Here is a 12494-nt window from a genome sequence, read left to right as displayed (position 1 = left end):
TTATTGAACTGTACATACCCACTGCATATGGGCATTTGTAATTATGTACACACTCACTATACATATACACTGTAATCACGCTTATTTATCTGCATACTACTGATTATTAATAGCAACCTGTACATATATTCATATATTGTAACATATACACTTGTAATCATGTTCATCTATCCCTGTACATATATTCATATATTGTAACATATACACATGTAATCATGTTCATCTATCCCTGTACATATATTCATATATTGTAACATATACACTTGTAATCATGTTTATCTATCTGCACACTACTGATTATTAATAGCAAACTGCACATATATTCATATATTGTAAATCTGTTCATAGCTTATCCAACCTGTATATAATGTTCATAGTACATCCATCCCATCTGTAAATATCACCATAGTTTTCTATAACTGCACTTTATAACTTATTCCTGTATCCTGCACTTGCTGCTATTGCACTGCTGGTTAGACCTAAACTGCATTTCGTTGCATTGTACTTGTACATGTGTAGTGACAATAAAGTTGAATCTAATCTAATCTAATCTAAAAATGTAAGCCTCTCTTTTGTTGGCTTCATTTTTCTTCTCCTCGTAAGAGGAATAAACAAATTGACCGTAAATTTTGTGTCCTGGTGTATTTTCCATCCATCTCTACTCAGTAATAATTTAATATTATAAGTGTTACGTTTATTTTCCCTAAACAACTTAATTAAACCGTAACAGCAAGTGAGCTATAGTGTTGTGCTGAACTGCAACACTGTTTTGCCAAATGATCTTAGAATTTTGAGAATGTAATTTCTGTTTCAAGAAAAGAGTCAAACCAATGGAAGGTCTGATGAACACGATGACGAATACCATAAGCTTTTAAAGTTACATATTGGTACAGATGTTACCAATATGTTTTATGAATGGTAAAGCCTAGACGTGTAAACTCACAGCACAGGAAATCCCTGTCACCCTCTTAACACTATATAACCTTCACAACCCATTTCCTATTTAAAATACCACAGACCTTATACGTTTACCTTGAACGTTACAGTCATGATGTCAAAAGAGACTCGTGGTATTTGAAAAATGTCAAAAGAAAATTTCAAAAACATCCCCCAAGTCATTCTAGCTGGTGTGGGGATTTCTCAAATATCATCCAAACAAGAGGACAGGAACATAACAGGTATCAAATAATCACTGTCTGGCTGCATTTAAGACAGCAACACCCAAAGACCCCTTTCACATGCCCGAGACGTCAGTAAAGTAGTCACAAACGACCCACTGAATGAGACCCACAGCTTACAATCATAATTAGGCTGAAATACGAGCTCTACGTAAACAGTCCAAGAGTCTCGACCAAAGATTAAACTGACGCTTCAGTGCTGAAAGCCAACATCAATTCTGTTCACGGCTCATGACTGTTACTTTTAAAACATCTGCTTTGTTCAGATGTGATCAGATGGTCCAGTTTAAAAAACCCAGACAGACAGATTTGGTCTATATTTAGATGTTTTTGTCTTTATTTTATAGACATTTTCAAAACATGTAATCCAGCATAAAGCAGAGCCGTTACAATAATAGTAAAAATATTACAGTTATGTACATTACTTCAAATATTTTCAATCATTAAAAAAATTAAAATAAATTTGTGAATTTCATGAATATTGTTTATAATCTGAACATTTATTTTGTATTAAGAAACCATTAAAATGTTGAACTGTGACATTATTTGCATGTCAATAAAGACCATTCCCCCTAAAACTCCCAATAAAAGATAGATTCTAATGTAATCACTATAATGTAATAAAGTGCTTTTTGTTTGTTTTTGTTCTGGCAAAAATTTGCACTTGAAATTAATTTTGTAATATACAGTATTCACTCACCGGCCCCTTTATTAGGTACACCTTACTAGTATCAGGTTGAACTGTGCCATTGCCATTTCAGGTCAAAAAAACTTGCTGGTTGGATAATAGATGAAAGGATGATGTTAAAATAACAAATGTTAAATAAATTTCCTTTTTTTCTTCAGAAGTTAAAACATTGGAATTGTGTTATCAATTTTTTTTATAAAAATACATGAAAAATGGCAACTTTTTTGCTCAAATTGTCAATGTTATTTTGAGCAAAATAACACGACAAATGACTTTTTTTTTGATTGAACAACTATAAATCATAAATCCAGAGAGACAAAGCTATATATACAGTCAAACCCAAAATTATTCATACCCCTGGCAAATGCTGGCTTAAAGTTTTTGTTTGAATGTAAATAAAAACATAAATATGTTTTCCACAACAATGCCTCCTGTACACGGTCTTATTATTCATTGGGAGCCTGTGCCCTTTCAAGTCAAAAAAAACTTGCTGGTTGAATAATAGATGAAAAATGGCATATGTTATCACTTGTTATGCTTGTTATGTACTTGGTTATTCCACTGATTTCTATTGATTTCTTTGTTTGTACTAATTGTTTTGAGAAAAGCATTAACTATTGCGCAAATGTAAATAGTGTTGTGAGAAATGCACCAAAAGGACTGAGAAAAACTGTAATATTTTTTTCTGAAGTTAAAACATTGAAATTGTGTTGTCAAAAAATGTATACAAATATGTGAAAATATGCCACCTTTTTACTTATTTTAAGCAAAATAATACTACAAATGACATTACATTTTTTTTAACACAACAATAATCCATAAATCCAGAGAAACATAATTATAAATATACAGCCAAGTTCAAAATCAATCAGACCCCTTGCAAATTCGGACTTAAAGTTTTTGTTCAAATGTAAATAAAAGTGGAGGAATAATATTTCCCACAATGATGCTTCCTGTACATCGTGGTCTTATTATCTACTAGAAGCTGCCTGTATCATGTCAGGTCAAAAAACTTGCTGGTTGAATAATAAAAAGATGTTGTTAAAATAACAAATGTTATCAAGGTTATTCCACCAAATATTGATTTCTTAATTTATTCTCAAGTTAAAAGTTATAATTTTTTATATAAATATACAAACATATAGAAACTTTTTTTTTGTTATTTTAGGCAAAATAATACTATAAATGACTTATTTTTAATAATTGAACAGCTATAAATCAAAATATCAGTTATATAAATATAACTATTTATAGTCAAACCTAAAATTATCCATACGCCTTTACTTAAAGATTTTGTTCAAATGTAAAAAAAAAAAAAAAAACATGGTCCTACTTTATATTGTGGCCTTAAATAATAAGTAATTACATAGTAATTAATAGTTTGTTACAATATACTTATTGTGTAAATACATGTATTTACGGTGTACTTATGCTTGATTAAATACCAGTATGTAATTACATCTTTAATTAACTTTTGTAATTACATTTGTAAATACAATGTTGACCATCCCTTACACCTTAACCCACCCTTAAACCTACCCATACCACCAAACCTGTCCATAACCCAACCTCTATCCCAACTCAAAAGCACCACAAGTGTTCTCAAATACATCATAAACATAGTAAGTACATTGTATTTATTTTTCGATGGAAGTACATAGTAGTTAAGGACACTTAATATAAAGTGGGACCAAAAACATTAATATTTTTTCCACAATGATGCCTTCTGGTCTTATTATCAACTGGGAGAAGCATGTGCCATTTACAATAAAAAAAAAACTTGCTGGTTGAATAAAAGTAACTATAAATCAAAATTTGCCAGTGGTAAGAATAATTTCGGGCTTGATTGTCCATTATATTGAGAAAATTATACATTGAGATTCACCAAAATCTACAAGAATTCAATTAAAAAGCCACTTACTTTCTTCTTAGGGAGGCTCACGTCCAGTTTCATGGAGGCACACTTGTTCAGAGTGTTGAGTCGACTGGAAGAGAAGAAGACAGTCACTGGTGAAGACATCCGTCACTCTCATCTCCACCACAAAGAAACCACAGAGAAACAGAGAGAGAGAGAATCCACTGCAGATCCTACACTCCTCTAACCTCTGTTTGCCTCTCTACACACAGGTATAGATTTCAAGAAAACTCTCACTATCTCCGTCCGGATTGGCTGCCGGAAAGAGTGACGGGTTCAACTTGGCAGCCGTGACTTCTAATCTCTTTCAAGACATGGCCATGAATGAATGAGACTGCAGAAGGAAAAAACAGAGGGATAAAGAGAGCGAGAGAGTGGCCGATCCACCTCCGCTTTGATCTAACCCTACAGTGGCCTTTAACGTCCTCATCTGACTGATCTTCACCCCTGAAGAGCTTCTCTCCACCCCTTTAGCACACACACACACATACACAGTGCATACGAGACTGCAGACCCTTCACTTTATATCCATTCCAGACACAAACAAGCCATTATTTCACCTATAAAACCACAACGTGTTGTTTTTTGATGCGCTGAATTTTCCTTCATGACATAAGCAGGTCTTTTTGATTTAATTTTGGCTTCAGTAAATTCAAACTAAAGAATATTGTGGCGCAAATCTGAAGTGACTTTTTTATAGCACATTGAATTAGATTCATTTTAAATTTGAGGATACAGTTCAGAGGTTTTTGCAATGCAATTTAATATTGGAATCAATTGAACTTGGTTACAGTGTTTACTTATCTAAGCTGCGTACTTTATGGTTGATGTACTTTTCTCCATGTGGGTGAGATTATGATTGTGATCCGCTCACAATGCAATCTAAATTAGTCTTTTTCCATTTTTGTGAAAATGTGAACACTAAAACAAAGGAAATTGGATATAGATTGTTATATGCAACATCAGAATGGGCTGTTTTTCCTTCACCCCTGAAGAGCTTCTCTCCACCCCTTCAGTATTCATTCCAGACACAAACAAGCCATTATTTCACCTATAAAACCACAACGTGCTGTTTTGTAATGTGCTGAAATGTTCCTTCATGACATCAGCAGGTTTTTATTTTTTATTTTGGATACAGTACATTCAGACTAAAGAATATTGTGGCCCAAATTACAGACTGTATTAAAAGCACTATGACGATGGCCGATAGACATCACGATTCTGAGCCGGCATTGCGGTCCTCCACCCCGCCACCGTCGCAGCAGCAAACGGTTCGCAAAAAAAATCACACTCAAGCCACGTTTACACTAATACATCTTAGTTTCACACTCACACAAACAAACACACAGGCATGCGCAGCAGCATATTCGCACGTCTCCTCTCTAGGCAGTTAGCGGGTGCTTTATGCACAAAACCCCAGAGAGCAGTGCAGGTCGGATAGTTTATCAAGGATGTACCGCTGGATCGCATCTCACTTTAGTTGTTAAAGTTCATATTTAATTATTCTTGTCTCTATCTAGCGACTCTTTGGTCTGGTAACGTGTCAGTGTCAGTACACTGCTTCAATCTTTCGCTTTCATGCTTGTACTTAATAATTTTTGCGAAATCCTCAGATACTCTTGGTTGGTTGCTGTTGGTTGTGCACCTTTTTTACCAACCAAGTTTGTCGATGTCATTATATTGACACAGGTCACTTTGCTTATTCATGCCAGAGTCCTGCAGAAAAAGTGATAGATAGCTGGTAATTTGTGTGTGACTTATCTTTATTTATTTATGATTCAGTTATGGGCACAACAAAGGCCATGCGGATCAGGCAGTTGAAACGGAGGCTATAAATAATTAATTTATTATGAATGAATTAATTATTCATAAATAATTAATTCACCGCCGCCTACAACGGCGATGCCATTGTCCATCGCAATTAGACATCGTATGATTCCAAATTGGTCGACGTCGCCAAACCCTAAAAAGCACAAACCACATTACATTAGATTCATTCTAAATCTGATCCCAGCAGACAAACAACATCATAGGACATTGATATTAGATATTAATATTAGGTTAGAGGGTTGACAGTGTCTTAAAACAATGTTATTTTGATGACCAATAAAGACGTGAAATAACATTGATATTTTGTTGATTTTAGGTTTTCCTGGAAAGTGACCAAAATCCAACGTCGAGCTAAGATCTTAAACCAACGTCACATTGACGCCAAATACTGACAATTGTCAGGTATAGTAACCAAAATACAACATCTGATAGACGTCGTAGTGGTGATGTCCACACAACGTCAAGTTGTAACATCATTAGACGCTGATATTTAGTTGTTTTTGGCTTGTGTAACCAAAATTCTGAAAAAAAGGTTTTTAAAAAGTCTGTCTGATGTTAAACATTGAAATCGGCAACCTCAGACATCTGAATGGACTCTTTAGCCTTTTAAATTCAGCCCAAAATAGCTTTCCTATTTATACACAAACACAGAAACACGCAGACCCTTCACTTTATATCCAATCCCAGACACAAACAGGCCATTATTTCACCTCTAAAACTACAATGTGTTGATTTTTGATGCGCTAAAACATTCCTTTATGACATCAGCAGGTCTTTTTTATTGTGTAGTCAAACTAAAGAATAATGTGGTGCAAATGTGAAGTGACTTTTTTATGATAGTATTAAAAGCAAAAACTATATTGAAGTAAAGTTTCCAAATCTGATGATACAGGTCTTTGATACAAGTTTTTGCAATGCAGAATAATGTTGGAATTTGGACTTGGCCACTGTGTTTACTTATATAAGCTGCACACTGTAATGTTCTTTTCTGCAAGATTCTGATTGTGATCAGTTCACATGGCAATCTGTTTTTGCCTTTTATTCCTATTTGTAAAAACGTGAACACTAAATCGAAGGAATTGGATATTGATTGTTATTTGCAAACTTCATAAAGGGCTCTTATGCCTTTTTTTATTCAGCCCTGAAGAGCTTTCCCATTTTCTAACACACACAATTGTTTGTTTGTTTTTGGCTCCAGACTAAAGAATATTGAGGCGCAAATCTAAAGTGACTTTTTTATGACAGTATTAAAAGCACATTGAATTAGATTCATTCTAAATCTGAAGATACAGGTCAGATGTTTTTGCAATGCAGCTTAAAATTGGAATTAATTGACCTCTGTGTTTCTTTGCATAACCTGTTTACTGTATGGCTAATGTTCTTATCTGCATGTGGTTGAGATTATGATTGTGATCATTTTGAATTGCATTCTGATTAAGCCTTTTCCTTTTTCTAAAAATGTGAACACTAAAACAAACACAATTGGGTATTGATTGTTATATGCAACCCCAGACCTCGGGATGATAAGAGGATAAGAGTCTGAGGACCTAGAGAATAAAGGTTTGCATTTTACAGGTGGTTTGTCAAGCTCACTCATCTACGTGAAGCACACAATATTTTGTTGATAAGTGTGTTGATAAGACAGTGTCTATTGCATATTGAGAGGAGTGACTAAAGAATATTGTGGCCAAAATCTATAAACAGTTGAGGGCAAAATGATTAGCCCTCCTGTGCAATATTTATTCTATCAAATATTCCCAAAATGATGTTTAACAGAGCACAGACTTTTTCTATTTAATTTCTATTTCTATTAATTTCCTAGAATATATTTTTCTTTTGGAGAAAGTCTTATTTGTTTTCTTCAGCTTAAATAAAAGCAGTTTTTAATTTTTTAAACAGTTTTAAGGTCAATATTAAGCAATATTTATTTTTGAATGTCTGCAGAATTAACCTTTGTTAAACAATGACTTCCCTAATTACTCTAATTTGTCTAATTAACCTAGCTAAGCCTTTACATTGCCCTTTGAACTGAATACTAGGTATCTTGAAAAACATCTAATAAAATATTATGTGTCGTCATCATGGCAAAGATAATAAAAAAACATTATTAGAAATTAGTTATTAAAACTATTGTGTAGATGTTTAGAAATGTGTCCCAACACAAATTAAGTTAACTTAACACTTTTAGCAAATGTATGTAGATTGAACATAAACAATTATTTTTTCCCAATGAAATCTCAAAAATTGTGTTGTTTCAGCTCATTTTAATAAAAAAAAAAAGTGCATACAAGCTCCTAAATGTAATACAGGTCAAATGTTTGAGTTAATTGACTGCAAGCTGCCGACTGTATTGTTATTGTTCTTTTCTGAGGGTGAGTTTAGGATTGCCACGAGTTCACACGGCAATCTGATATCACTGTTTCTTTTATTATGCGAATGGCCAAACAAAGAAAATCTGATCTAAGCAATAAATCAAAATTGAGCATTGTGAGCGTAACCTCAGACATGTGAATGCACTCTATTGTCTTTTATATTTTTATCTCACCCTTGAAGAGCTTTCCCGTTTTTTACAAACACACTGCAGACCCTTCATTTACACCCATTCCTGACAAACAAACAAGCCATTACTTCACCCATAAAACCAAAATGTGTTGTTTTCTTGATGCGCATGACATCAGCACGGTTTAATCAGCTGTCTGACTGCCTTTTTAAATCAAGATTCCCTAATTAAACATCCAGATGGTCCCGGAAAATTTCCGTAAATATCATGTCTGCTGTGCGATAATGAAACGGCATTCTCATTCCAGGAGTCTGGGTCCTGAAGAGCAGTGTGTGTGTGTGTGTGTGTGTGTGTATTCAGTGACAGTAAAGCTGTCAGATCTCACTAACGCTGTCATTAGTGCCATTAGGGAACCTGCTAGAAAGCCTCAACGCCTCAAAGTCCAGGTCTGAATTCACACACACACACACACACACACACACACACACACACACACACACACACACACACACACACACACACACACACACACACACACACACACACACACACACACACACACACACACACACACACACACACATACACACACACACACAAAGACATGACACACGACACACACACACAGACAGACAGACAGACAGCCATCTGTTAGAGCCCTCGGGCCTTTGAGAGGGACTTCAGAGCGACTCCACGGGGGCTGAACTGGGGATCAAAGTGGCAGGGAACGAGACAGACTTTATGGAGGACACGGGTCAGACACATAGAGAGGTGAGGTCGCCACAGGGACAGAGCCATTTACTGAGCTTTCTCGCACTTCTACAAGCAGTAGAGATGGTTTGATCTGCTTGGGTACTGGATTTTTAAGAGAGAGAGAACAAAGTTTTCTTTGAAAATGTTTGCTCTTAAGGAAATACCTTAGTGTATACCTTCATCTATACATCACCCAGTGGTAAATAATAGCAATTATTATTATATATTAATTATTATTATTAATAACAATTTGAAAAAAGCTGGAGTTTCGTTGAACATTTTTGCTCTACGCTCAAACGTTTTGTTTGCTGATTGTTCAAATGAAATAAAACAGCACAATTATTAAGCTTTTTTTGGGACAACTTAACCGTTTTATGTTCAGTTTACTTAAATTTGTAAAAACAATTAAGTTAACTTAATTGATTTGTGGTGGGAAAACTAGAAGGAATTAAGTTAACATTAGTTTTTTACAAATTTAAGTTGGTTGTACATGTACGTAACAAATGCACTATATATACTTTCATCCACATATGATCCAGTGGTAAATAATTGTTATTATTGATTAATTATTATTGTTAACAGAAATAGCAATCTGAAAAAAAGCTGAAATAACTGAGCATGTTTGCTCTTACATGTTTGCTCTGTAAAAAATGCTTTGTCGGTGTTGGTGCAAGATGAAAGAGTTAAGGTAACTTATTAGTTTTTTTTTTTTACAGATTTGAGTGGATTGAACAAAAAACAATTAAGTTGTTCCCACATGAAACTCAAGAATTGTGTTTTTTATGCTCATTTTATTGATATACAGTGCATCCGGAAAGTATTCATAGCGCTTCACTTTTTACAAATTTTTTATGTTACAGCCTTTTTCCTAAATGGATTGAATTAATTTATTTCCTCCAAATTCTACACACAGTTTTTGAAATTGTGGCAATTTATTAAAAAACAAAAAGCTAAAAAAAAAAAAATCATATTTACGTAAGTATTCACAGCCTTTGCCGTAAAGCTCTAAATTGAGCTCAGGTACATTCTGGCTGCATCCAAAACCGCATACTTCCATACTATATAGTACGCTAAAATCAGTATGCGAGCCGAGTAGTACGTCCAAATTCATAGAGTTCGAAAATCAGTATGCGAGTAGTACCTGGATGACTTACTACTTCTGGCGAGATTCTGAAGTGTGCATCCTATGCACGCTGCGCTATCCCATGATGCCCTGCGAGAGAATTCATGAATGGAAGTGAAGCGACGCAGGTAGGTCACGTAATCATGACAAAATGGTGGAAGTAGTACGCCCGAAGTCCATTCATATTGCTTACATTCATACTGTATAGAATGTACTTTTCTAACGGCCGAGTAGTACATTTAAATTTAAATGAGTAGTAGGTGGTTTTGGACGCAGCCTCTGTTTCCACTGATCACTCTTGAGATGTTTCAGCAGCTTAATTTGGAGTTCACCTGTATTAAATTCAGTTGATTGGACATGATTTGAAAAGGCATACACCTGTCTATATAAGGTCCCAGGGTTGACTGTGCATGTCAAAGCACAAACCAAGCATGAAGACAAAGGAAATGTCTGTAGATCTCTGAGACAGGATTGTCTCGCATCTGAAGGACTCTCAGACCATATGAAACAAATTTCTCAGATAAGACTAAAGCTGAACTCTTTGGAATGATTGACAGGTGTTACATCTGGAGAAAACTAGCTGCTGCTCATCACCAGGCTAATACCATCCCTACAGTGAAGCATGGTGGTGGCAGCATCATGCTGTGCGGATGTTTTTTAGCAGCAGGAACTGGAAAAATTGTCAGGATAGAGGGAAAGATGAATGCAGCAATGTACAGAGACATCCTGAATAAAAACCTGCTTCAGAGTGCTCTTGACCTGAGAACGGGATGACGGTTCATCTTCCAGCAGGACAATGACCCAAAGCACTCCGCCAAAATATCAATGGAGTGGAATCACAACAACTCGGTGAATGTCCCTGAGTGGCCCAGCCAGAGCCCACAACTAAATCCTATTAAACATCTCTGGAGAGATCTGAAAATGGCTGTACACCGACACTTCCCATCATAACTGATAGAGCTTGAGAGGTACTGCAAAGAGGAATGGGCAAAAATTCCCAAAGACAGTTGTACCAAGCTTGTGGCATCATATTTAAAAAGACTTGAGGCTGTAATTGCTGCCAAAGGCGCATCAACAAAATACTGAGCAAAGGCTGTGAATACTTCTGTAGATGTGATTTTTAAGGTTTTTTATTTTTAATCAAATTGCAACAATTTCAAAAAACTCTTTTTTCACACTGTCATTATGGGGTATTGTGTGTAGAATGTTGGGTAAATAAATGAATTTAATCCATTTTTGGAATAAGGCTGTAACATTAAAAAAAAATGTGGAAAAAGAAGCGCTATGAATACTTTCCGGATGCACTGTAGGTAGCTTTAACAAACAGAAAACGTCATTTATGAGCGTAGGAAAATAAATGTACTGTATAAAATTTCATCCATACATCACCCAGCGGTATAATAGCAGTTATTGTAATATATTTGTATTATTAATGCTTATAAAAAGCCTTTTGGTGGTAAACGTGTATCCATTTTCTACAGATTTTATGAATGTAGATGTACACTCACACACATAAAAATATTTTCTGGCAATATAAATAAATAATTGCATTAAAAATAAAATAAAATAAAATAATAAACAATTAAATAAAATAATATTGCCAGAAGTAATGAAAAGAATAAGATGAATAAGAAATGTAAATAATATAAATAAAATCAATGAATATAATTGTACATACAGAACATTTACACAAAACAGTCATCAATAAATAATATATTCATGATAAAAAAATAATTACAACGCAAGCAATAATATAAAATACAAATACTAATAATTTCAGAAATAATAAGAAATGTAAGTAATAATATAATTAATATACTAATAATTTCAAAAATTTTAAAATAAAACAAAAATAAAAATAATGCCAGAAGAGATAAAATAATGACATTAAAAATTAATAAGAAATGTAAATAATAAATAAACTGCATCAACTAATTTAATTGTACGTAAATGTACATAAAACAGTAATGTTTGTAATAAAAATTCAAATTACAATGTTAGTAAGTACAATGTTAGTAATATTAAAAAAAATAAAATACTAATAATAACAACTAATAATTATTAATAATATTTTTGTATTAAATTAAATTAATATAAATTTATATTTTACATTTGTTGATCAACACTGCACAACGTAAATGATCAGAACAGCATGCAGGCAGAGCACGAGTGATTGACAGTAAAGCCTATAATTTCACAGCTGTCATTTGAAGTAAAGAGAGTATCGTGTTTCTCGCTACAGACTCTCAATCTCTACATAATCTCTGCATTTGGAAACTCACCGGCAAAGAGGCTCCACAAGGTCTTTATCCAGAAAGTCATGGTCCCTCTTGACAGCGGATATTTCAATGGGAAACTGGGAATCTGCAGACAGAGACAGAAAGCAGAAGAGTGTTCAAGTAGTTTGACACAAGCAACATCTTCAGAGCCAGTTTTCATGGCAATTGTCATACGGATCACGTTACAGTATATAAAGCAAATCAAAATCATGAAATTAAATGGAGAGA

The 12494-nt window shown here is 34.2% G+C and overlaps 1 protein-coding gene across 11 annotated transcripts in view; it reads right to left on the bottom strand.

Moving 5' to 3' along the window:
- The window catches only part of stard13a (StAR related lipid transfer domain containing 13a), a 229806-nt gene that overhangs the window by 30878 nt on the left and 186434 nt on the right, over positions 1–12494 (bottom strand). For all 11 annotated transcript variants that reach the window (XM_073915023.1, XM_073915024.1, XM_073915028.1 and 8 more), the window contains 2 exons: positions 12270–12351; positions 3788–3851 (listed from right to left, as the gene is read on the bottom strand). In XM_073915023.1, coding sequence (XP_073771124.1) covers positions 3788–3851; positions 12270–12351 — 146 coding nt within the window. The remainder of the gene's footprint in view (positions 1–3787; positions 3852–12269; positions 12352–12494) is intronic.

This window comes from Danio rerio, chromosome 10, assembly GCF_049306965.1.
Source record: "Danio rerio strain Tuebingen ecotype United States chromosome 10, GRCz12tu, whole genome shotgun sequence".
Lineage (NCBI taxonomy): Eukaryota > Metazoa > Chordata > Actinopteri > Cypriniformes > Danionidae > Danio > Danio rerio.
Note: the sequence above shows the minus strand (reverse complement) of the source record. Positions and strands in the feature narration are given on the sequence as shown.